The sequence below is a fragment of the Sardina pilchardus genome, chromosome 4, assembly GCF_963854185.1.
Source record: "Sardina pilchardus chromosome 4, fSarPil1.1, whole genome shotgun sequence".
NCBI classification, from domain to species: domain Eukaryota; kingdom Metazoa; phylum Chordata; class Actinopteri; order Clupeiformes; family Clupeidae; genus Sardina; species Sardina pilchardus.
This window is the reverse complement of record NC_084997.1, coordinates 32,177,696-32,205,623: the sequence shown is the minus strand read 5'-3', so window position 1 is coordinate 32,205,623 and position 27,928 is coordinate 32,177,696. Positions and strand designations below refer to the sequence as shown.

Here is a 27,928-nt window from a genome sequence, read left to right as displayed (position 1 = left end):
CTCTCATTTGGTCGATCACTGTAATAGATATGTCATTATTTTACCATGTATATCTGCGCTGACTGTCTACAATAAATGAAAAACAAGTTACCAAAAAAAAGACATAGAGAACAATTACAAAAGCTCTCTAATCTATTCAATCTTGATCTAGTTCAGGAGTCGCTTCTCCATCACCACACATTCACAGTAAACCCAGTAAACAGGTCAGAGGACATCTACATAATAATATAAATATAAAGTAATTGTCTAAATAATGATACAAATGCATCTCATCTTGCCTTAAGGAACCTATAGCCCACGGCAACATGTCCAGCATTGTTGGGCTTAAGGGTTAATTCCAAAGAACAGGTTCATAAACCTATCTAGTTATCCTCGTGATGACTGTGTTGTGGAGGTTAGTTTGCTCCAGAGTTCAAAGTCAGCATGTTAATATGGGAGGAGCAGACAAGGAGCAATGAAGACAACTAACTGACTGGTGCAAATGTATTCAATTTACAGACTCAGTGGTCCAACTGTTTAGTCTAAGTATGTTACTGCATATTGCCAACAGTCTTTGAAATGTCACGGTTCTCACAGCAGGAAAGTTATTGGCCAAACAAGACACAACACCTGTATGTAGTGAAGTGGATCCTGTAGTTCCGCATGTGTCCACATGGAGGTGTAAGAGTTACAGTAATAATTTTGTTACCACTTATCAGAAGTAGCCTACAGTACACACACAACGGCCCTCTCCCTGGTGTGCACTCTTCTCAGTGTTTCCTATAATCTTATCTCTTAACTCCAGGTCTAGTCAAAGTTGTTTTAAAAACAACACAGTTGACCAAAGTGCTGTAGGCTACAACTGAACGTTTAGAAACCTGATAGGCAAGCAGGTGATCAGGCATCACACATTTGTAAAGACGCTAGTAAAGATCACAGTCCAAACACACAACAGCAGGAGGAGCTGTAGAGCAACAGCAGTGAAAGCAGTGAGAGCTCATATACAGTATCGTAGTAGAAAGACTGCGTATGCAGTCTAAACCCTGCATAAATGGACAAAAGTGGTTGCTTCTTCCTCGAGTGCAAATCTTTCATGATCTGCCATCCAAAAATTTCATCACACTACCACAATCACCTCATAAACAATTGATACATAATGATACATTATTTTGATCACATGGTAGCCATCCACCCACCTCCTGTAGATATTGATATTTCAAATGTTGCATTATTCAAAAGCAACTGAATAGAGAGAACAGAATAACAGAAAAAAGAAATCAGAATTGAATCTTCCTTGTTGGATGCAAGTGCAGGTTTTGTTTATTGACAGTTTGTGGTAGAAATGTTGGATCCCTCACTATCAAAATGTTATACAATAGAAGTTTAATACCAAGTTCCTATGTATTCAATTCTAATCTGCATTTATACAGGTTGCTCTTGTCATGTTGTATCTATTCTATTCTAATCCATTCTACTCTATTCTATTCTGAGAATCAACTGTATGCTCTCTCCAGGTCATAACTTTAAAGGTCATGTGACCTCTTGTCATCAGTGAGGGGTATTCTGATGTGACCTCTTGTCATGAGTGAGGGGTATTCTGATGTGACCTCTTGTCATCAGTGAGGGGTATTCTGATGTGACCTCTTGTCATGAGTGAGGGCTATTCTGATGTGACCTCTTGTCATGAGTGAGGGCTATTCTGATGTGACCTCTTGTCATGAGTGAGGGCTATTCTGATGTGACCTATTGTCATGAGTGAGGGCTATTCTGATGTGACCTCTTGTCATGACTGAGGACTATTCTGATGTGACCTCTTGTCATGAGAGGACTATTCTGACCTCTTGTCATGAGTGAGGGGTATTCTGATGTGACCTCTTGTCATGAGTGAGGGGTATTCTGATGTGACCTTTTGTCATGAGTGAGGGCTATTCTGATGTGACCTCTTGTCATGAGTGAGGACTACTCTGATGTGACCTCTTGTCATGAGTGAGGGGTATTCTGATATGACCTCTTGTCATGAGTGAGGGCTATTCTGATGTGACCTCTTGTCACGAGTGAGGACTATTCTGATGTGACCTCTTGTCATGAGTGAGGGATATTCTGATGTGACCTCTTGTCATGAGAAGACTATTCTGACCTCTTGTCATGAGTGAGGACTATTCTGATGTGACCTCTTGACATGAGTGAGGACTACTCTGATGTGACCTCTTGTCACGAGTGAGGACTATTCTGATGTGACCTCTTGTCATGAGTGAGGGGTATTCTGATATGACCTCTTGTCATGAGTGAGGGCTATTCTGATGTGACCTCTTGTCATGAGTTAGGGATATTCTGATGTGACCTCTTGTCATGAGAAGACTATTCTGACCTCTTGTCATGAGTGAGGACTATTCTGATGTGACCTCTTGACATGAGTGAGGACTACTCTGATGTGACCTCTTGTCATGAGTGAGGACTATTCTGATGTGACCTTTTGTCATGAGTGAGGGGTATCAGAGCCCCTTTAGGGAGAGCCGGTCCACTTCCTATTAACTCCATTGTACCGGATTGTTCATGCAATCTGTTGAAATTCCGCTAGGGGCGTTGCCGAGCAAGTGATAAATGAATTGTGGTCTATGGGGCTAAGCGGCTAGAACTCGTTTTTTTCACAGTTGACAACTTCATTTCTTAATGTACATTGTCGTAGTAGCTACCTGAGTATAGGTTTTCCACTGGAAATGAAATAAAAAGTCACTCATGTCCTTTCTGCTTTTCATAGGATGGGCCGTTTTCCCTGTAACATGCTAGCATTTAGCTCATGGATGCTCGCGACAATCGCGACCGATTACGACCGTCGTGAAGCTGAACCTTCTTTTAGGTCTATGGCCGTAAAGTGGTTCGCTTGTGTCACGTGACATGAAAACTTTGAAAGGGTTTTTAGGAATAACAACACATATTGAAAATTGTATTGGTCAGCTGATTGTCAAGTCAAGTTATCCTGCATCGCATGCATTAATGCAATTTTAGGAGAAAAAATTATATAACGAGAAATGTGGTACTGGGGGGTTCAGCTCCATTGCTACCCATTCATTCATCACTTGCTCGCGATCGCCCTCTAGTTGCAGTACCATGCGGAAGTATTTCGCTAGTGGTCCTTCTCCCCTTATTAGACATTCTCTGGGGGTATTCTGATGTGACCTCTTGTCATGAGTGAGGGGTGTTCTGATGTGACCTCTTGTCATGAGTGAGGGCTATTCTGATGTGACCTCTTGTCATGAGTGAGGACTATTCTGATATGACCTCTTGTCATGAGTGAGGACTATTCTGATGTGACCTCTTGTCATGAGTGAGGACTATTCTGATGTGACCTCTTGTCATGAGTGAGGGGTATTCTGATGTGACCTCTTGTCATGAGTGAGGTGTATTCATGCTGGGGCAGACAAGTTGTAGGCATATTAGAAATATCCTGTGGAGTAGCAGAACATGACAATAAATGCTATTATTTGAGAGCACCCGAAGAGAGGAGACAATAAGAGAAAAACAAATCAGTTTTGAGTCCTCCTTGGATGCAAGTGCAGGTTTGTTTATTGGCAGTTTATTGAACTACAAATATGGCTTTCAAACCAGCAGGGGCACAGTTGAACACAAAGGCACTGAGAGCAACACCAACAGCCCCAAGGCTACCTGCACAGGGGATCCCATTGGAGGGCATATAAAGGTGAGCTCATGAGTCTTTCAGTGTGCTTCAGGTGGGGACACACATCAGCAGGTGAACCAACAGGAGATCAGTAATCTGGACACACCAATGAGCTGATGTGGACTGGGGACGGTATGTGATGTCACTGGGAACGACATGTGATGTCACTGGGAACGACATGTGATGTCACTGGGAACATGATGCTGTCGTAAAACTCCATCATAAAGTTAATTGAAAAATGGTCAAAAACTGAACAGCTCAATAGCTGCATGCCAACAAACAGAACGATTGCTGACTGTTGCCAGAATTTGGTTTCCCTCCTCAGGACAAAGCTACTGAGTGGAGAGCCTGGGTGGCTAATGTAAACGATGGGTGTGTCAAAATCAGTAATGAACCTGCATCATGTTGCACTTCACGACTTTCATAAAGCCCAGAGGTCAGGTCATGACCTCTAAATTAGGGCATGTGAGGCATCAGAGGACCAGCTCCAAGTCTGAGGCTCGTGCCCACCAGGAAGTGCACTCAGTAAAGTCAACTAACAGGCCATTAGAAATCCCCCAAAAACCGATCTCTATGGGAACAGGAGAGAACACAAAGTCAGTTTTAACATCATTAGTTCATAGTAACGTACAGAAACAAATAAATACCAGGGTTCAACGTGCAATACACTCAGTCATGCATGAGGGCTTCAGAGACAAATCTAAACACCACAAGGGCCTCACCTGTTATCACACCCACACTGCTGTGAGTGACGTTTCTCCAGCCGTTCCATGGAGTTCCAACAGAAGCCTTCACTCGGACTCTGTCCCCAACCCTGAAGCCTGCAGGAGAAGGAGAATGCAATGCAATGAGAAGGAGCTGAAGTGGTCACCCCTGACCAGCTCAGAACAATATCTCTGCTCAGAAGCTTATCGATAAACATGATCGTACTTCATTAATAAGCATTTTACTCTGGTTAAATGTATAATTAATATTATTTAGAGATAAAGAAAACATTTTAAACGACACAAATTGATTGATAAAATATGACTATTACAGTTGATTATTAGAGGAATACAGAGAAACAAACATTTATTTTCAATTATTAAATGATGACACTACTTATTTTGCTTCATTTCTACAGTAGTTGTGTCAGTCTAGATTCAAATATTAAAAGACTAAAATAGCAGACATGTTCAGAAGTGTTATGGTACTATAAACGAAAGAGAATCATGGGTGTGGAGGCCATCGTATAAATCTTCCTCCTCGTGTTGCACATGGATGGTCAGGTCACATGACCAGCTGCCATGTCTCAGAGTGTTGTGATTGGTGGACCCACAGCCTCAGGTTCAGCTCTCTGATTGGACGACACCAGCACACCTCAGAGCCAAGCTGGGAGTCCAGCTCAGGGCAGTGGGTGTAGTCATGGAGATAATGGAGGTCACTATCTTACAGGGGAGCTACACCAGACGTGTAACTGAAGCGTTCCGTTCGCAACGCGTAAAATCCATTTTAGAAGATGGGTCTATTTTTTCGAATGTACGCGCCACTGTTGCGTCTGGTGTAGCTACTTCCTTTGACTACAGTGATAATTAACTGCTGCGACCGGCTGCAATACGCGTCTCGAACGGAACGCTTCAGTTACGCGTCTGGTGTAGCTCCCCTGTTAGTGCTGCATGGTGTACAAACCTCTCTCTGGGACGACACTTTTTTGATGGGGACGTGTGGGTTCACTAGTCTGATGGGAGTCATGGCTTGTAGCTTTGTGGTCTGTGAGTAATAAGAAAACATATATGTGACCATTCAAAGCGAAATCAGTCGTTTTGCGCACAACGTTATTTTGAGAAAATCAACAATAACAAACTTCCGGGTTAAAATGTTGAATTTCACGTTTTCGCATAATTCGACTGTATACAGTCTACAGTTTCATATCGTGAACGCATTTCACGGAAAAACATACGTTTTGACTGTTAAACCCGGCGAAGATTCAACACATTTACTGTCATTCCCGTTGTGCACGCGCCGCTTAAAAAGGTGATTTCTCCTCTTCTGGCATATTGTGACAGGAGAACCATGTCAACTTTGGATGCTGTTATCTTAGCGATAGTTTGTGTAATACCCTCGATATACATATCGTTGGAAAGCTTAGTTTATGGCCGTTCACGTGAGCACAATAACTTAATTTAATACATTTTACCGAAACGACTGGTTACGCTTTACAGGGTCACATATGATCATAATGAAAACGTTTCTATTGACATTTGCATGTACAGTAAGAGAACAAGGGCCAATTCTATTTACTGTAAATGCATATATTAGAACAACCAGGGGCATTTCTCAATGGCAAGTGTACTTGTCTTAGGCATGAGATGAATGCCAACATAATTCAAATAAAACAGACAACACTGTAAAGGTATTGAAAAATGGAGAACAAAACTGTTTCACACAGATGACACAACCACTTTGAGGCATCTCACCTGCATTTAACCTCAACACCTTGTGTTCTATCTCTTTAAGGGCCGGCCTCTTAATATCAGTTGAGGAGAGATGTGGAGTGAAAGTTACACTGGAACGGATCTTTGACACAGATGAAGTGCAGCAGGCATCAAAGCTCTATGGAGATACACACACATCATCAACATACTAATGCACTCAGTTTCTGGAATAGTGAACATGCCCTCTAGAATCTTCTAGCCTAGAGCTATCTAGAAGTAAGATAATGTATGTAATCATACAAGAAGTCTAGGGGTTCTAGCCCACATTAATGAGGGAGATCACCACAAATCAAACAAGACCTTGCTAATTGAATTGTAATTTTAGTACATGGTCACTCACACTAGAACACCGAGCAGTTTCAATGTAATGTTACAGTCACAGAGTTTATCATTCCTCTTACAGCTTGCTGACTCAAACAGCCTAACATTGTAATATTACTTACAAACACCTACAAAATGACATCAGCGTTGGTGATTTTACCTGGAGGAAATCAATATGATCTTCTTTATGTAGAAGTTTCTCCATGTCAGCATCTCTGCTCTTCAGTTTAGTGATCTCCAGCTCCAGCTGCTCCAGGAGTCCTTCAGCTCGACTCACCTCTGCCCTCTCCTGAGCTCTGATCGACTCGGTCACCTCAGAGCGCTTTTGCTCCATGAAGCTGATCAGCTCAGTGAACATCCTCTCAGAGTCCTCAACAGCTTCTTGTGCAGAGGCCTGGTGGGAGATGTAAAGGTCATACCAGCTTGACTTGGTTTCTTCGTCCACATCTAATTGTATTATCAAAGTGAAATGACTAAGCAGCTCTCGTAAACCAATGAATAAACAAACAGACAGTAATGTTCAATAAACAAGAGCCATGTTGAACAGTAGGCCTCATTCCAAACAAACAGTTTATCTTTGGGAAGATGAATGCCTGACTTGCTTTCGCTTTGTCCATATCAAGTTAAATGACTTAACAGCACACAATAACAAACAGTACACCCATCTGTAACAGTAAACAAACATGAGCCATGTTGAGCAGTAATGACCTTTAGCGTTAGCAGGGCCTGATGGACCTCTTGCAGCTCCTTCTCTCTCTGCTGGATCTGTGTCCGGTTCTCCACCTTCGTCTCCAGCAACTTGTTCTATGGAGAGATCAACACACACCAATGTACTGTAGCTAATTATATTCTGAGCATTCATGATGAATCATGGCTAACTTTCTGGAGACGTCAACCATAAAGTTCCATATACGTATAAGGAAACCACAGAATCAAATGAACAATATGTTGTGGCTGTGTCAAGTGTATTATAACTCTCTGGCTATATCGGTTTAACACCTGAGTATATAACACTTAATAATGATGATGCTACTACTACTACTACTACTAATAATAATAATAATAATAATACACTTAATAATGATGATGCTACTACTACTACTAATAATAATAATAATAATAATAATAATAATATATCGGATGACATCAGGCCCCAACTGTTTTAAATGTAGACTTGAGTCCAAACTGTTCTGTGGATGCCTTTCGCCAACTGATCAAATGCACTCCCTGTTATCACTCAGTTACACATTATGAATTTGTCTTTTGATTATTACGTGGTGTGCTTTATGTTTTTAAGAGTTTTGCATTTTACGTAATCTTATCTATTTATTATTATACTTCACTTTTCAAGCTATTTTTAACTATTGCCATTTTAAGCTTTTATTTATGATTACTCTTTGCTTTTGTCTATAAAGTACATTGATTGACCCTTGTCCTTGAAATGTGCTATATAAACAAACTTGACTTGACTTGACTAACCTGCCTCTCAGTCCGTTCTGCTACAGCTGAGACAGTTTTATGTCCACTGTGGTCATCCATTGAACACAACATACAGATTAACTGCTGGTCAGTGCGACAAAACACTTCAATGATCCTGTCATGCTGAGAGCAGATCTTCTCCTGTAGCTGTGAGGTGGCATTCACCAGCTTGTGCTTGCTAAAGCGAGGCCCTTCATAGTGAGGCTGAATGTGAGCTTCACAATAGGAAACCAGGCATGTTAGACATGACTTGATGGCTTTATGTTTTCTCCCAGTGCAGAAATCACACTCCACATCATCTGGTCCGGCATAGGAAGGAACCTTAACATCAGACTGCAGTTCAGTCTTCTTCAGCTTCTCTATAACTTCAGTCAGCATTGTGTTTCTACCCAGCACAGGCCTTGACGAGAAAGTCTTTCTGCACTGTGGGCAGCTGTAAACACCCTTCTGGTCTTCTTGATCCCAGCAGCCTGTAATGCAGTTCAAACAGAAACTGTGTCCGCAGGGAACAGTCACCGGATCCTTCAGCAGATCCAGACAAACACAACAGCTGAACTCATCCTGAGACACGGGAATAAAGGCCATTTTACCCTCTCATACAGACACATGCATGAACTATCTACCTGTAAAGTTGGGAAGGTTTCATTTCACTGGAAGTAGGTGTGTGACTTCCTTGTTCTGTGTGGACCCACCTCTTAAAGGCACAGAGTTATTTTCTTTCATTTGGTCGATGATTCTTGAGATTAGGGACAAAAGTGCTTTTGAAAAGTGACCAACAAAAAATCTATACTACATTAATTTGAACTGGCTATCTTCATAAACACATGTCTCATCTAACATACCATGAAAAGACACAGGTTTTTTATTAAACCATTTTTTATAAAAAGTGACATTTACTCACTTAGGGACTTAGCATTTGTCAACTCCGTCAGACACATGAAAATATGTTGTTGTGTGTGTTTGATCAATTGAACAACACTGTTAAGTTTTTATGTGTGTAGAAATGGTGTGCCTTAGCAAGGTTTAGTGAAAATTTGCATTGCATACACTTTTAATATAATTTTACATTGTTTTGAAGTGAGGCTTTTTAAATTATCTTAATTTAGTTGACTATTTTTTCATTTTTAATATATACAGTCAGTGGTTTTGTGCACACAAGACACTGATGCATGTAGATACATTGGTGTTTTAATGTATGAACGCACTCAATTGAAAAAAAGAAGCATACATTTTTTTATATAAATGAAAAACCTCCATCTTACGGTGTTGACACACAATTGACGGTGTTGACAAACTAATCGAGAATCGAACTAATTAAAGATATTTACCTAGTTTTGACATGGCAAAGGGAGAGAGTATCAAGGGAAAGGGTATCTACAGGGCCTCAGGCAGGTAAGTTCTTTGATTTGCTTCTATTTCTTTCAGCAAGTAAGTAAATACATAGATAGAGTTTTATCGGCCATTTCTGTCTTCAATGTAGAGCCAAGTAGATATTTTTATATAATAGTTATATAATAGTGATGGGCAAGCTACTTAGAAGATAGTGAGCTAAGCTACCAGTTACTCTATAGTAAATGCAAGGTAAGTTATAACTTTCGCAAAAGTAGTGTACTACATCAGAAACTACGGAATTTATGTAATTTACAGAAGCTATGTAATTTACAAAACAATGAACATTAACCAATAAAGCTTCACACAAAGTTAGTCACCTAGCCAACATAATCAGCATAACAAATACAGTAACTTAATTACCTTAATTTTCACATGTGGGCTATAACATATATTCAGTTCAAAAACGATAACCAAAACCAATTTGAGAAAAACAGGCTCCACATAATAGTGAAGAGAAGGTAGGGCCTACTGAGAGAGTGTGCATATGTCGCCCACGGAGAGTGTGCATATGTAGCCCAAATTAGATTTTGTCATTTCTTAAGTTTGCAGGATAAACGGCAAACTAACTTTTTACTACAAGTCAAGCTTTTAACTCTAAGCTTCACCTCTTGATTATCCTAGTTACATTCTACTTGGCTGAAATGTTGGTGCTATATCTAAAAGTACAATTCAGTTTATCTTTACCATGAGCAAGTTAAAACGAATGCAACCAATTTTGACAGCCTATTTCATAGACTTTACTCAACAAAACCACTACCACCAACATCTTAGTACATCAAGTACAATTTTGTTGCTTCATCTCTGGCTTGGAAAATTAGTTTGTCTTTCAAGTTTATACAGAATATACTGTAGCCTAAATGATACATTTATGGGTGGCCAGAAAGAAGCTCTACTGTGAGCTCCACAGATGCTCTGGAAAATGTAGCTTCTGTAAAAGCTACTGCACTACACAGTAAAACAAAATAGCTAATCTATTGAAAAACAATCTGCTTCAGAAAATAGTTACGCCATCAAGCTACTGAGAAATGTAATTAAGCTAGTAGCTTCGCTACAAGTAGTGAAGCTACTGCCCATCACTGATAGTTTGTCTAACCTGCGGGACTTGGGTATTGGACAAGAGATGATGAACATGCCTATGCTCTATGAAGTCCATAACATCAGGGGCTATGACATATCAGGAGCTCCTTGGTCTGGCTTGCTTGGAGGGTCCAAGCTGTCCCCGTCAGTTTCAGAGTCTTTTACTGGACAGAAACAGACATCTCTCCTCCCATATTTAGGGTGAAAATTGGCCTGTAGAAGGCTGGACACAGTTTTCTGTGAATATCTTGAGAACTGCAGGGCCTAGGGGTCATGTCAACCCATTCCATAACCACTCATTTGATGTTTAGCGCCACCTAGTCAAAACTGCATGAAATTTGAAGTGTAGGATCTTGATGACACCCTCTGAATGTATGCCAAATTTTCTGTCATTTGGTTCATGGGGGACCATACAATAAATTCATATACGTACATTTAGTCACTATGCACACGCATACACACACACACACACACACACACACACACATAAAGATACATGCACACACATGCAGGCACACACACGCACACACACTTACAGACAGGCAGACACACACAAACATAAACACACACAAACACAGACAAGCAGACACACACACACACATGCACATACATACATACACACACACACAGGTACGCACACACTCACAAACATGCACGTACACCCACACACACACAAACGCACGCACAGACACACATGTACACACAGACACACACACATATGCACATAAATACATACACACAGGTACGCACACACTCACAAACATGCATGTACACACACACACACACACGCTTAAAAACAAAGACACACACATCAACTCACATACAGTACATACACACAGGTACGCACGCACTCACAAACATGCATGTACACACACACACAAGCATAAACACAAAGACACACACATACACACACAGTAGACAGGCAGGCGTACGAACGCACACACAGACCTGCACGCACACACACACACACGTAAACACGCTCTCGCACGCATGCACAAACACACCCGGTTGCGCACACACACACACACACACACACACACCATTACCCACACACACTCATAAGTGAACATACACACACACACACAGACACAAAACACACACAAATGCAGGTAAGCAGACACACACACACACACACACACACACATCCAATTACCCCCGCCACACACACACATACACACAAGTGAAAACTCACGTACAGAGAAGCACACATACACAAAAGCAAGCACACACACACACACATTTATACATAAAAGTTGCAGTAGGGGATGGAGTAGGAGATGGAAACAAATTGACAAGTATGATTTATTTTTGCGGAGAGATTGTGCAGGACTGAGTGGTGGTCATATTGTGTACCGCGATGCGGTACATCTAGTTAAAGTTATTATTTGGCATTTGGGTATATTAGATATTTCTGAAGTCAATCAACATGCATACTTTTCAGTATTATCATGTTTTGCAGTTGTTATACGTTACTTAATGAGTATTTGGGAGCACTTTTCCACTCCATCAGCTTACATGTCAACACCGTCAGACAAAATATCTGACAGAGTTGACGCCTGATGGAGTTGAAAAAACAACATGTTTTTTTTTACTTACTCATGTGTAGTAGATGGTAGCCGTTTTGATTTTCCCCAGTTGCTAGCTGCCACTAAACTAAACCAAAATACCAACTTTTATTTCAAACTTCTTGATTGAATTCATCCCTACTTTGAAGACAGAGTTGACACAAAAAAGCTGTGACCGCAAGGTTTTCAACTTGTTTGCTGAATATTTACATTTTTTAAAAACTAGCGAGACCATGTGTTGGACTGCTGCATCCATCAACAGAAAGAAGTCTAAGGGGGTCCTCAGGGTTAAAGCTGACCAAAATATGCCTGATTTATTTTAAATTTGAAAAATATCTGACGGAGTTGACATAAATTGAGGACAGATTTTGAAAGGCTGTTGTTAATGTATAAATAATGCAATGTTCACTTCAAGTATTTTGTGATATTTTACTAAGTCATCCAATTAACCTCATAGTCATAATTGTGCATTCTGGGCATTTTAAACACTTTATTTTTGTAGTTTGATTCTGTCACCTTTACGGAGGACGAGTTCATTTACATGGGCTTTCATAGTACAGTGCCAGTATTTTATGAATTTACTATGAAATAATATAAATATATACAAAACTAAGGGTCTAAACATACACAAATCTTTCATATCTATCTTTTAAAGCCTTTTTAAATTAAATTATTTATTGTTTTTTAAGGAAAATTGCAACATTTTGATGGGGGACGTCTTTTGTCCCTTATCTCAAGAATCAGTGATATACGTCATTATCTTACCACACATATCTGCGCTGACTGTCTACAATAAATAAAAAAATAAGGGGAAAAAAAAGGCATAGACCATAATTACAAAAACTCTAATCCATTCAATCTTGATCTATTTCAGGAATCTCTTTTCCATCACCACACATTCACAGTAAACCCAGTAAACAAGTCAGAGGATACATAATAATATAAATATAAAGTCATTGTCTAAATTATGATATAAATGCATCTCATCTTGCCTAAAGGAACCTGTAGCCCATGACAACATGCCCAGCGTTGTTGGGCTTAAGCGTTAATTCCAAAGAACAGGTTTTTAAACCAGTCTAGCTATCCTCATGATGACTCATGGTTGTGTGTTGTGGAGGTTAGTTTGTTCCAGAGTTCAAGTCAGCTTGGAAAGAGCACACGAGGAGCAATGAAGACCACTAACTGACTGGTGCAAATGTATTCAGTTTACAGACTCAGTGGTCTAACTGTTTAGTCTATGTATGTTACTGCATATAGCCTACAGTCTTTGAAATGTCACTGTTCTCACAGCAGGAAAGTTATTGGCCAAACAAGACAACATCTGAATAGAGAGCCGAAGTCACGCCCTTCTACTTCCGGTCTATGGGACCTATTTTACGATTTTTTATGCATGGGAGTCAATGGAGAGATAACAATTATTTTTTGGTCCCGTTCGAGTTGGACCGTGCATTTCACATATGATGTGTGGGAATTTAAAAGATAATTTTTCACATTAATAAAGTTATGTTTTTCATTAGACTTTAAAAGTTATCTAAGTTTTGTGCGAATCCGTTCAGTGGACTACATTTCTCGTCTCAAACGATGCACGTCACCAACTGAGCCACCAACTAGCAAACGAGAGGCTGGCTAGTTAGCTAGCTATTATGCTAGTTAACGGTTACATCTTGCTGCCAGCTAAGTCACTTAACAGTAGTGTCTGTACAGTCTATGAATGAAATACAACTTATCTGATGTGTTTAATCCTCTGACTCATGATATTTTCATCGGCAAGGGGGAAGCTCAAATAAGACCTGTTGCTGGCGCCCGTGGCTGTGAATTGGTCTAACGTCACTAACGCGACTGATGTGTTTGTAGTCATTGGAAACACGACCTTTCACAATGTTGTAATTCACTAGTTATGACATACTTTTCAAATGTCTTTACATGAAAAATTGTCATTAAAATTGACAAACATCATATGGGTAATTCAAGGCACAAGACAATCGGGACCAGAAAATAATTTATATTTCTCCATTGACTGCCATTGAAAAAAAATCCAAAGATAGGTCCCATGGAGGCAATCGGAAGGGGCGGGACTTCGGCTCTCTATGTAGTAAAGTGGATCCTGTAGTTCCGCATGTGTCCACATGGAGGTGTAAGAGTTATCATTTTGTTCCCACTGTATTATCAGAAGTAGCCTACAGTACACACACAACAGTCCTCTCCCTGGTGTGCACACTTCTCAGTGTTTCTTATTCTCTTAACTCTTAACTCCAAGTCTAGGCAAAGTTGTTTTAAAAACAACCCCAGCAAGCAAGCCCGCGCGGGCCCCTTGTAGGCTCACTGTGGGCTGCCGCTGGGGCCCCTAGCGGGCTGCCCACGGTGGGCCCCTGAGGGCTTGCTCATCGGCAAAGCGCTGGGCCCGCAGTGCTGGCCCCGCAGGGGCAGCCCTCACTTAGCCCTAATAGCCCTAACTAGGCCCGCACAGGCCCCTATGGGCTGCCCTCATCTAGCCCTAAGCCCTCTCTAGGCCCACGCTCAAAAGCGTGGGCCCTGTAATGGCCACGCATGGGCAGCCCACATTGCCCTCTCTAGGCCCATACTCAGCATTGTTATTGTTTTTCCCCTCCATGTTCGTATTTTATTTCTTTTAAAGTTTATTCATTCATCTTTGTTTAACACATTGAACTGCCTCTGTGTATGAAATGTGCTATATAAGTAAACTTGCCTTGCATAACTGTTAAAAAGAAAATTACAATAGTCCAGAATTCAAAGAAATGTAAGTTTATTGTGTTAATATACACACTATATCTCTAAACATTTAATATGAAAATCACCTGAGACAAGTATTAGCTTTAAAATATAAATAAATACATATGAAACCTTCAATATTAAATCACTTTAATGGTCATGAAATATATACAGTGCCCTCCATAAGTATTTGAACATATGCTAAAGTTGCCTAAAAAGAGGAAAATAAAATCATCTTTTGGAAATTGATCTTAAAGGGATATTCCGCCATTTTTGGAAATACGCTCATTTTCCACCTCCCCTCGAGCAAAACAATCGATATTTACCTTGTTCCCGTTCATCCAGCCATTCTGTGAGTCTGGCGATACAACTTTTAGCTTCAGCCTAGCATAGATCATTGAATCGGATTAGACCATTAGCTTCTCGCCTGCTACAGGGCCGGCCCTAGCCCATTGGCTGCCCAATAGGCCAGTCAATCTAGTGTTTGACCCATGACTAATTGCAATAGTAATCATTCCAAGATTTTTGTGATCCCTAGGTATATCTAATTAACATATACAAAATCTACCCATTTATATTTAGTGGAACATACTTTTTTCAAGGTCAAAGGTAGCAATTTCCAATGCATTTTGCCATTGGGATTTACTAGTGAAATGGGTAAAATTTGAAACTATAGATATCAAATTGAAACTTTCACAGTTGTTTACTCACATTATGACAAAGATTTTTTGTATTGCAAATAGTCTGAAATGTGATGTTTAGATATGCAAATGAGACCAGTTTTACCTAAATATGCAATAATTTGCATATATTTCTAGAAAACTAAATCTGAACAATAGGTACAGTCAGCTTCAAAATAATTGCTGCATTTTGCTACTATATTGGATACCAAAAGCCTATGCAAAGGGAATATTAGATATTACTTCATATCACCTCAGAAATGAGGAAATCAAGTCAAGCCAAAATCAATGCGTTTCAATGGAAGTACATTATACAAATGATTGTCAATGATATGGTATGATGGAAGTATCTCAGTGCATGCAACTCACTTGATATGTTGTCTAAAGGTCAATATCTTCCTTATGTGACTTGGCATGCATTGAGATACTTCCATCATACCATATCATTGACAATCATTTGTTCTATAATGTACTTCCATTGAAACGCATTGATTTTGACTTGACTTGATTTCCTCATTTCTGAGGTGATATGAAGTAATATCTAATATTCCCTTTGCATAGGCTTTTGGTATCCAATATAGAAGCAAAATGCAGCAATTATTTTGAAGCTGACTGTACCTATTGCTCAGATTTAGTTTTCTAGAAATATATGCAAATTATTGCATATTTAGGTAAAACTGGTCTCATTTGCATATATAAACATCACATTTCAGAAAACTTGCAATACAAAAAATATTAGCCTTAAAGGGATAGTTCGGATTTTAAGACACGAAGTTGTATGGGTTCCCTGTCAGCAACGTAGTGCATCAGCACTGACTTACCCCCGACAGCGTCCTGTGAGCCGAGATCCAGCCGGTTTTTGATCGTTTTTGATGCCGGACTATTTTCTTCAGCAAGTTTCTGGGGTCACGAAAGTAAAGTGTTTTTCTTCTCAAAACCATATGCGTTCAACAGAGTGATATATTTGCACCACAAAAACGTTGTCCAGCTGTCAGTAGCGCGCAGTGATAGGAATCGCGAAAATAAGTAAGTGATAACGAGGTTTGAATTTTTCCTGGACAACGTTTTTGTGGTGCAAATATATCACTCTGTTGAACGCATATGGTTTTGAGAAGAAAAACACTTTACTTTCGTGACCCCAGAAACTTGCCGGACTACTTTCTTCAGCATCAAAAACGATCTAAAACCGGCTGGATCTCGGCTCACAGGACGCTGTCGGGGGTAAGTCAGTGCTGATGCACTACGTTGCTGACAGGGAACCCATACAACTTCGTGTCTTAAAATCCGAACTATCCCTTTAATGTGAGTAAACAACTGTGAAAGTTTCAATTTGATATCTATAGTTTAACATTTTACTCATTTCACCTGTAGTAAATCCCAATAGCAAAATGCATGGGAAATTGCTACCTTTGACCTTGAATAAAAGTATGTTCCACTAAATATAAATGGGTAGATTTTTAATATGTGATGCAGGAGGGTTTAAGGATCAATAAAAAGTATGAACCATTACTATTGCAATTAGTTTAAGTTTTGGCCCTTTTTTGAGCTAGATTGACTGGCCTATTACAGTAAAGGAGATTCAATAAGTCAAAACACAAGAGGGTCATTCCACGTCAAATCAACCAGAGCGCACGCACTTGCGTCTCAAAAAAATCTGAAAAAAAAATACCATTTGTACCTATGTTACCCAGGAGACACTCTGTAAAATGTTTTTGTGCTAAGATCAATACTTTCCAAGTTAGACAGTTTTACGGGGGGAGGGGGGTGTCAATTTTGCTCTGCCTCTTTTGTTTGTCAAAGTTCATAAGCTCATTGCTCAAGAACTAGAATTTGTAGGAGGCTCAAATTTTGGAGGCTGGTGCATAAATTGGAATAGCATGCAGTAAAATCACCACGAGTGGTCTGGATCATCCTGGATGGTCATAGCAGTCCCTCAAAGTTGATCAACATTTTATTGGAGTTCTTGGCTGGGCTCTGTTTAGACTTACAGAATACATATTTTTACTCAACATAGGCTGTTGATTTTTTCCCCCTTTTTGAGATCAGTAGAAACACTCTCAGAAAAAGAAGAAAGAAATTCCATCAGGGACTGAACAGCAGACCTCACAAGTTTGAAAAATAATGTTGGATCTCATATTCAGAGCACCCTAACACTTGGTGGGAATATACAACGATTTTTTAAATATTTTGTTCTTTAATCTGCATTACCTCTTCTTTTTAAAAACACCAATTTGACTTGTCTTATGCAAATGTTTCTTTTTCATTTCCCACCCTGAGCATGGACAAAATGCAAAATGCAATCTGTGACAATGAGATCCGAAAGTGTCCTGATTTGACACGGAATCAACCATGTGTTAAATTCTCATGAGGCAGACAGCCCCACATCATCACATACCCTTCACTTAACCTAAAGATTGGTATGGTGCTTCTTTTTTTTTTTTTTTTCAATTAGCCTACTACCTGGTTTGATTTGCATTGAGCTCAATGAGCATGAAACCAGCTAATAGACCAACTGAAAAAACACCATGCCAATCTCTAGGGATGGTGAAGGGTATGTAAGGATGTGGGGTTATTTTAATTGCAAAGGCCAAGGGAACTTTTTTAGGGTGCATAGTATCCTGGATCCATGAAATAATAAAAACCTGCCTGCCTCTATGGGAATTTAACACATAGGGGTTCAAATACTTATGACGCCTGTATTTTAAGGAAAACATTTATCTATTTACGATACATTATTCATTAACATGTGTCCTTAAATGTTGGATATTTCCTCATTTTTGTATTTACAGTAAGACATTAAGATCAATTTCCAAAAGATGATTTTATATTCCTCTTTATACTCAACTTTAGCATGTGTTCAAATACTTATGGAGGGCACTGTATATGAAATGAATAAATAAATAAATAACAAAGGTATAACATGTGTTCCCCCCAGCAATAACAAATAACAAATACAGTACACCTCCGCAATACATTTGTTACATTTGCCCCCCCCCCCCCCCCCCTTAGCTCACGTTAGCATCAGGGTTTCTGTTTTGCTGTAGTAACCTCTGCCGTCGTCCGCCACCCTGGTCTCTCGCGTTTCGTAGCCATGACTTAATTTCTTTTTCAACATTAGATGCCTGTGGCATCTCACCAACAAATCCAACTCTCCTCACAGCATCTGAATGGGTGTTAAAAAATAGCAACGCTTTACTTGAGGTTTTCGACAGAGTGACATGAACCTGTCACTAACATGACACATCATCATGAACATGTAATAACACTTGATGACATTACATTGGCATTACATGGTTTCTACATTCTTATACTACTTTTATAGTAAGCACCACTGGGGTCGTTATCTGCACGTTGGAGGAACATCATTCCACTGTCAACTGGACAACTACAGAATTTCTTGATGGTTTCAAGTTGTATTCATTTATTTATTTTTAAATCATGTACTCCTGTCCTGCAGAATGTCAGAGCAGTATTCCAAGCCATTTTCATAAAATTATGAAATATATCTAAAGGCAAATTTGGCTGTCTATGTTAAAAGAGAATGCCGGTGTAGCTATAGACTATTCTGGAAAATGAACAAAGACTGCATATGCATAATAATTTGGAATGCAGTTTGCCGGGGAGCAGAATTTCAAGCAGACGTTCAGGCAGGCCGGAGAAGACCGCCTCCTAGTTGTAGCTAAATAGCCAAATCGCTGTTTTAAACCACAGAAAGGCTCAAAGTCAGCCTGATTACCATTGACTTTCAAAGGCTCTGCGAGACTTTAGTCTGACCAAGGGCCTGTGCTAACACGGTTTCTCCAGAGCCCCTTTAGGGAGAGCCGGTCCACTTCCTATTAACTCCATTGTACCGGATTGTTCATGCAATCTGTTGAAATTCCGCTAGGGGCGTTGCCGAGCAAGTGATACATGAATTGTGGTCTATGGGGCTAAGCGGCTAGAACTCGTTTTTTTCACAGTTGACAACTTCATTTCCTAATGTACATTGTCGTAGTAGCTACCTGAGTATAGGTTTTCCACTGGAAATGAAATAAAAAGTCACTCATGTCCTTTCTGCTTTTCATAGGATGGGCCGTTTTCCCTGTAACATGCTAGCATTTAGCTCATGGATGCTCGCGACAATCGCGACCGATTACGACCGTCGTGAAGCTGAACCTTCTTTTAGGTGTATGGCCGTAAAGTGGTTCGCTTGTGTCACGTGACATGAAAACTTTGAAAGGGTTTTTAGGAATAACAACACATATTGAAAATTGTATTGGTCAGCTGATTGTCAAGTCAAGTTATCCTGCATCGCATGCATTAATGCAATTTCAGGAGAAAAAATTATATAACGAGAAATGTGGTACTGGGGGGTTCAGCTCCATTGCTACCCATTAATTCATCACTTGCTCGCGATCGCCCTCTAGTTGCAGTACCATGCGGAAGTATTTCGCTAGTGGTCCTTCTCCCCTTATTAGACATTCTCTGGTTTCTCCAAGCGCTGGTTGACCCACCTCCTTTAAGTGCCTCGATTTGCTACTGGTCGATGTCAGAAAGCGGTTTGCCGAGTTTAAACCAACAACAACACTCTTTCCTCTGCCTTGAACACGCCTCTACCCAGAGCCACTGCTCAAAGTTGATTGGTTCTCGACCAAAGGGGACAGTTCCGCAGATTTCGGGAACTCAGAAATCCTTCCCGATTAGCAGTTGACCAGACCAGCGACAGCAAAAGCCGAAGGTGTTACGTCACTGGGACGGCGTGCCAGGCTAGCTCAAAGTAGTCCCACTCTTCGTTGACAGTATAATGACATTTCCAACATTTAAAAAGAGGGCTGAGGCAAAACAACGTATAATCACGTTTTAACACACCTGGGGCCTCATGTACAAAGCTTGCGTACGCACAAAAATGCTGCGTACTCTAAGTCTCACGCTCACGTCCGGATGTACAAAGACTGACTTGAATGTGAGAATGTGCGGTCCTCCACGCAAGCTTCATGCCTGGCGTACGCACATTTCCAGTGTGTATCGTCAGTTGGCGACACATAGAGGCAATGCAGCGCAACAACATTAGTTGATCACGAATCAAGGCCTTTATTTGCACAGCATATTAAAAATAGCACTTCGAAATAGGCATATGTTTCTAGATAATTGGCCATGCAACATGCGTTAATAGTACCAAACTATGCAACAGCCTATATCTGCAATTAAAACTGTAGTCTTATCAGAGGATATCAAGAATTAGGTAGCCTAATGTGAAACGTATAGAGATAATGCCTATATTTAGTTCCATACATGATTATTCTCTTGCTTATCAAACATTTCAGATTTCGAAGAGCTTTCCTTCCTCGAAATCTGTGATGAATGTGGTCGGCTTCACGCATATGTCCATGTCTAAAACATTTTCCGGGTGTTTTAACATATTTCCGACAGTTTTCAGTAAAACAAAAAACAAATGGGACAAGATGATCCGTGTGAATAGCTTAGTGCGAATTGAAGCAATTTCCCTGACTGACTGCATAGGCTACTTTGACTTTCCTCGAGTAAGCATTCACATTATTGTTGTAACACTTGTGCAAAATATAGGAATATGATCCAGAAATCGTCGTGGCAAAGCGTGGATAAACTTACTATGGGTGCGCGATGCGTGTTCTTACTCGGACACGTGTGATTTAATTACCTTTTAATTATTGCAGTTATTTTGTAATGCTTGAAATGCCCAACAAACCGCGTTATGTGAACCTTGTCACTTGCAGACTGACCAATGAATCTGCCACGGTCTCTGACCCTTGTAGCCACTGCCACGCTCTGCCTCTACTGTTTTTTTTTGTTATTAATTACAGATGATAAAGACGTAGGCTACTGTCTTTACCATGTTGTCTGATAAGAGCACTTCTACCTCGCAATCGCTGGTAATAAACGTTTAATACTTTTTCGATTTGATTATATAAATTATTACATTTTGTAGCAGGTTCAAGAACGGATGGATCCACAAATGATTTTTTTCTCTTATTAATATCGTGGGATAAGGCGTTTTGCCTTCGCGGAGGTCTGAGTTTTCGAGTGGCCTTCTAGTTAGCATATTAAAATGAGTGTGATTGAGGGAGGAGAGGGGGTGGAGTATAATGCTCATGCATGTGCGCTTAATTTCACGTTATTTGGGATGTACAAAGGAAAGCTGCGTGGATTGCTGCGTACGCATGGTTTCATACATCTGAATTTTTTTGTGCGTACGCTTCTTTCCAGATTTTCGCGTACGCAATGTTGTAGTAAGAATTCCATGCAAGTCTTTGTACATGAGGCCCCAGATCTCTCATTTACTCAAGAATTTAGAAAATTAAATAATAATAATAAAAATAATACCACCGAATGACAAGGTGTATAAGGTATACAAGAAATACACTATATTGGCAAAAGCATTCGCTCACCTGTCTTGACTCACATATGAACTTCGGTCACATCCCATCCTTAAAGGAATATTCCGCCATTTTTGGAAATATTTTCCACCTCCCCTTGAGCAAAACGATCGATATTTCCCTTTTTCCCGTTCATCCAGCCATTCTGTGAGTCTGGCGATACAACTTTTAGCTTCAGCCTGGCATAGATCATTGAATCGGATTAGACCATTCGCTTCTCGCCTGCTAGCATCATGCTTAAAAGTAACTAAGATTTCCGGTAATTTTCCCATTTAAAACGTGTCTCTTCTCAAGTTAGAGTGCAATAAGACCAACTGAAAATGAAACCTGGCATTTTTCTAGGCTGATTTGACATGGAACTACACTCTCATCTGGAGTAATAATCAAGGGAAGTTGCAAACGTACCATGGGCACAGTGATATCACGCACTACTACTGCTTGTTGCCTATGGGGACTATTTTCAGATATCACTGCGCCCATGGTACGTTTGCAACTTCCCTTGATTATTACGCCAGATGAGAGTGTAGTTCCATGTAGTTCCAAGCTATGCTAGGCTGAAGCTAAAAGTTGTATCGCCAGACTCACAGAATGGCTGGATGAACGGGAAAAAGGTAAATATTAATTGTTTTGCTCGAGGGGAGGTGAAAAATTAGCTTATTTCCAAAAATGGTGGAATATCCCTTTAATCCATAGGGTTTATGATGACATCAGTCCACCCTTTGCAGTTATAACAGCTTCAACTGTTCTGTGAAGTCTTCCCATAAGGTTAGGAGTGTGTTTCTGGGATTTGTTGACCATTCTTTCAGAAGTGCATTTGTGAGGTCACACATTGATGTTGGATGAGGTGACTGGCTCTCAGTATTCATCCTAATTCATCCCAAAGGTGTTCTATTGGGTTGAGGTCAGAACTTTATGCAGGCCAGTCAAGTTTATCCACACCAAACTCTGTCATCCATGTATTTATGGACCTTGCACTGGTGCACAGACATGTTGGAACAAGTAGTGGCCATCCCCAAATTTCCCACAAAGTTAGGAGCATGGAATTGTCCAAAATCTCTTGGTTAATGCTGAAGCATTCAGAGTTCCTTTCACTGGAACTAAGGGACCAAGCCCAGCTCAGGGACGGCCCCTTCCTGTTCCAACATGACTGTGCATCAGTGCACAAAGCAAGGTCCATAAAGATAGATAGATAGATAAAGGCATGAATGACAGAGTTTGGTGGGGATGAACTTGACTGTCCTGCACAGAGTCCTGACCTCAACCCGATAGAACACTTTTGGGATGAATTAATGTGGATACTGAGAGCCAGTCGCCTCGTCCAACATCAGTGTGTGACCTCACAAATGTGCCACTGAAAGAATTGTCAAAAAATCCCAGAAACACACACCTAAACTTTGTGGAAAGTCTAAGAGTTGAAGCTGTTATAGCTGCAAAGAGTGGACTGACATCATAATAAACCCTATGGATTAAGGATGGGATGTGACTGAAGTTCATATGTGAGTCAAGACAGGTGAGCGTCAGGGTCCGGTTCGCCCTGTCGGTCCTTATTTTCCCGATAATGACCAGCGTTCTATACATTATCCCTTACGTATATACAGCAGTGAAAATAAGTATTGTACATGACACATTTTTTTTCAACAGTTATGTCTGACTGGACTACTGACATGAAATGTATTAACTTAAAAAAATCTACACAAGTAAAGAAATCAGAACTTTAAACACCCAAGTAACGATTACCGGTGTAACGGTAAACAATGATTAAAAATGTTGACGATAACAATTACCGCTTTCATTTCAAATATCATAATTATCACGGTTGATTACCACGGTGTGGAAACTGTGTGTTTAATCTTTCCCAGCTTTACCCAAGGCTGCTTTTGACATAGGCCTGGTAGGCCACAATGAAACAAAACTAGCATTTACCAGGCATTTCCTGAAAAGGCATGTAGACTCTTCCCTGAAGAAAAGCGGCAGTCCTTCCAGGGCTATCCTTCTCCTATGTGCTGTGATATCTGCCACCTGCACATACTGTAGATGGAGATACAGAAAGAATGACAATATTTGACACAATTCCCAATTGTTGTTTAATTTAGCTATAGACTGCATCAGTTACAGGAAATTCCCCACGGGAAATTTGTTGGTTTAGGTTGAGATGGTCACTGTACTATCAGCAGGAAAAAGAACAAGAACACTTGGTACAACATATACTAAATAGCAGACCAACTGCTAAAGTATTACAAAGCCATTGTAATTTTTACTCTTAATTCATACATGATGCAGTTTACAGCCTATGCTTGTGGACAGCCGTGGCCTACTGGTTAGGGCTTCGAGCTTGTGACCGGAGGGTTGCGGTTCCATCCCCGACCAGTCCACGGCTGAAGTGCCCTTGAGCAAGGCACCTAACCCACCTCGCTGTGCTATGTGTGTTCACTAATTCGGTTAAATTGGGTTAAATACAGAGAACGAATTTCCCTCACAGGATCAAAAAAGGATATATACTTATATACTTCATGAGACTCAATTACAGCATACAGTTGTGGGTTCTGTTCTGTTTATGCCGATGAAACGGCAGTAAGTCTAGAGGGGAAAAATTGGGCATACACTGACTGCCAAATACCTGACTTGTGTTGAATGATGATGGCTCGGTGATGCAATATGGCATCTTTGCTTCCTCTGGAAAACATGCAGCATGTGTAGGGGAAGATGGATTCATTAAAATACTTAGGGAGTCCTAAGAGAGGATTGGAGGCCATTGCCCATTAGGAATGAGCTAAGATGCATTTGCAACAGGTTAAAACACATATGTACTCTTCCAAATATGAAAGACACTTGTTATGAAGGTGTTGAATAAGTGTGAGACTGCACTAGTTCTTTTTTGGTGTCAACTTGTGTCAAATTGAGAGAAAACACTTGTTGAGCTATTTAAATTGTGCTGGTTTGATTTGCTTACTGAAAACATTGAAAGTATATGAATTTTGTAACATTTGCAGATAACCTGATCAAATGTTCCTGTTCTATTGCCTATGCACTTGACCATGACCAGATATTTCCTTTAAGCTTATAAACAATGTGCAAAAAATACATAGATAGACAAATAGATATACACAGACATGCAGAGAAATACATTAATACTTGCCTCATCATTGAGAAACAGAGCAGGCCATATTTGACTAATTTCTCTGATATGGGAATCAACCTCCACAACATCTTGATGGCAAAGAGAAAGGTGGACTGCATCACTCTAGGACTGAGACAAGAGGACAACTTATATTTCTGTAATCGAGTAAAAGTATAAACAACTGAAAGTATATCAATGTTGCATTCGGCTATTGCCACAAATGTAGCCCATCGTCGGTCGTTCCTCTGTTCAAATAGCAAGTTCGACTGCAGAGCTGAACACTGTCCCAGATAAAAGTATTCCAAATGCTTCAAAAGGTAATCATCAACAAAGTTATCCCTCAAACAACATGTAACCTGCGTGCGGTCCAGTCCTGCACACTCCGTGCTTGATCCCGTCAACCACATAGTGGCAGTTGTCACTGACTAGCACGACCATATATGGCTCTATTGATGTCTAATAACGTTCAACACAGTTACCTTACGTTACCAGATGGTAGCTAGCATACAAAGCTACAGAAACGCCTCCGTTGTTGCATGAGTGAATGTTTTAGGAACAACATGTTCATTAGGGAAACAGTCAGTGACAAAAGATTAAATCTTACCACAACATATCAAGCTAGTATTAACATTAGTTGAGTTGTATAAAGAGTTGAGTTATGGCTAACAACTAGACATAGCTAACTATGGCTAGTTATTAACAGAATTTGGCTAGTCAAATGATTATTTCTTAATCATAATTAATCAACACGACACGGAATGTTCAAGACTGTCATTTAAAACAATGAATACTGTATAGTTTGATTAAATGTTTTACTTACGTTTAAGTATGTAGTCGTTCGTTTTCGAAAGATAGTTTCAAATGTTGTTTGTCTGTGTGAAGTCTGCCAAATCCCTGGCCGAATCAAGCGCACGTGAAATCCCATTGATAAACAAAATGCGCATGCGCCAATTTCATGTGTCTGCAGCAGATTTTTGCACTGATAAAGTAATCAAATGTTGAAGTAGTCAACTGAATTCTACAAGTTTGCAACAAGAAATTACAAAAAATATAATGTAAGTGTTTTTTCCACCTTAGTTCACCACGTCTTTCTGATTATTTGAGATAATTACTTACAAACCTTATTTGTCAAAACAAATGGCAAGGATTTTGTGAAGGATCTTTACTTAGACCCCTTTAAGAATCATTTTATCAGACTTGAAATTTGGTAGATTAAAGTGCATATTGTGCCTATAATCCTATATTGAAAAATAAGGCATTTTCAAAGATGAATGAATGTTACCACCATAGATTACAAACCATTTTCATCTTAACAACAATCTTCCTTGTCATTCTTAAAAGTCCTTTAGGTTTACATAAACAGTCTTCATGAGGAAAATGGTATGATTTACAAGCATTTCTTTTAAATAAATAAAACACATACTATACATTTGAAGGGGGAACATATACCTGGCGGCCAGCACCATTCAATAGACAGGTAGACACAAACCAATCAATACACAAAACAAGACAGACACCAAGCTATATTAGCTTTGCTATATTAGCTTACAAAAATTTAGTTTGTAGATACATTGTTTTTGTGCTACAGATAGCTACAGATACTGTAAGTCCCTGAATTCTGGTTCCAGGTATTTTGAACTATTCTTCCATCCAAAATGTCTCCAGTTTATTCACATTTGATGACTACTGAGCATGGATAGTCTACTGTACTTCAAATCAACCTATACATTGAGTATAATATATTGAGTAATCTCATTGGTTAAATTTGACTAATATATTAGTACCATATGGAAACAACCTACCATTGACTTTGTTTAATTATAACCAATATACTATGGTTATTGCCTGTGCTTACACAAAGAAGCCATGAACATTAAAAAAGGTATTTATTTATCTACGTTGTAAAAGCAACCATATATCTTGTACAGTTTACATAACTTCTCATTAACTCATTCCAAACATCACTATACAAATTCAAATGTGTCTGAAAGAAGAACATTGTACGTAGGCCTATCATTATTTCATGGTCATTTTTTGACCTGGTTTAAACTCAACTTAGACTCTTTATGCAGGTGAGTAAAACATAAAACACTACCATTTAAAGCAGCCACAATGTGCTAATATGCTTAAGAAAATACTTGCATAATAGGTGACCAACAGTAAATATACCTTCCCATGAATATTTGACAATGTTCGCAATCGAGAACAAAATGTTTATTGCTTTCAACTAAGCTTACGTTGTGCTTAAGAACAACATAAGAACATTCATGTTTGGTTTCACACCATAGTGAATGGAGAGGAGAATATATTGTCTTTGGTGTGGTGTAATGAATCATGCAGCAATATTTTGGAGAAACATCCATCTTTTATGGATGAAATGACGTGTGAAGAAGAATATCCTTTATAGGACAATAAAGACTCTATATCTCCAAAAACACTCAGCAATCTTACAATGGTTTGTTATAACATCAGAAAATTAGACACACAGCCTTACAACTGGGTGGAATAATGTGTGCCATTAAAAAGGCAAGAGTCTAAAAAGACACCAAAGTTCACTCTGGCAGAAAGCCAGCATATTGTTAATGTTCGGGACAGGCTTGTGCAAAATACTAGCCTAGAAATCTAGACGCCCCTAGCGGCAGCAAATCTAATTGGCTGCCCGGGTCAGTCTAGGAACTCTAGCTTGGGAGCTGGGCATTGGCAGAATCACCAGACTAATCACATCGTGTACAGTCGATGGGCGGGCTTAACATAATAGACCTCTGAAGTTCGCCTACAAAAAAGCTGGCATCTTTAAAATTCGGTATCTGCCGATTTTTCCTATGGGAAAATAACATGGGAATTTTGAATTATCGCACCTGTTAAACTCTCGCGGGGACGATAAAGTCTTAAATGCAGACGTTTTCCTGAACACACTTTTGTCCTCTGCCTTCTTGTGCATACTGTGATCTCCGGTAGGCCTACGTGAAGTCAGCACACTTTCATTTTTGCTACCCCAGAGCTAACTTAATGGCAAGTTGCATCGCAAGTTAGCTCTGGGGTAGC

The 27,928-nt window shown here is 39.8% G+C and overlaps 1 protein-coding gene and 1 long non-coding RNA gene across 2 annotated transcripts; both read right to left on the bottom strand.

Moving 5' to 3' along the window:
- Window positions 1-3,584: 3,584 nt before the first annotated feature.
- On the bottom strand, window positions 3,585-8,569 carry LOC134078865 (E3 ubiquitin/ISG15 ligase TRIM25-like). Its single transcript, XM_062535028.1, has 7 exons — window positions 7,930-8,569; window positions 7,159-7,254; window positions 6,611-6,844; window positions 6,112-6,247; window positions 5,324-5,404; window positions 4,378-4,476; window positions 3,585-4,226 (listed from the first exon to the last, which is right to left on the bottom strand). Exons 1-7 carry the CDS (start codon window positions 8,512-8,514, stop codon window positions 4,129-4,131), a joined length of 1,329 nt encoding a protein of 442 aa, XP_062391012.1. The 5' UTR covers window positions 8,515-8,569; the 3' UTR covers window positions 3,585-4,128.
- A 9,819-nt stretch (window positions 8,570-18,388) lies between these two features.
- On the bottom strand, window positions 18,389-24,492 carry LOC134077890 (uncharacterized). Its single transcript, XR_009938787.1, has 3 exons — window positions 24,383-24,492; window positions 23,689-23,793; window positions 18,389-18,536 (listed from the first exon to the last, which is right to left on the bottom strand). It is a non-coding gene; the product is annotated as an uncharacterized LOC134077890 (long non-coding RNA).
- Between the last annotated feature and the right edge of the window lie 3,436 nt (window positions 24,493-27,928).

Excerpts from the sequence above, each read along its gene's own strand:
- LOC134078865 (XM_062535028.1), bottom strand. The coding sequence starts at position 8,514 with ATGGCCTTTATTCCCGTGTCTCAGGATGAGTTCAGCTGTTGTGTTTGT. Across the intron at positions 7,255-7,929 it reads CAGAACGGACTGAGAGGCAG|AACAAGTTGCTGGAGACGAA; the intron begins GTTAGTCAAGTC and ends ATCTCTCCATAG. Across the intron at positions 4,227-4,377 it reads CAGTGTGGGTGTGATAACAG|AGATCGGTTTTTGGGGGATT; the intron begins GTGAGGCCCTTG and ends CTGTTCCCATAG.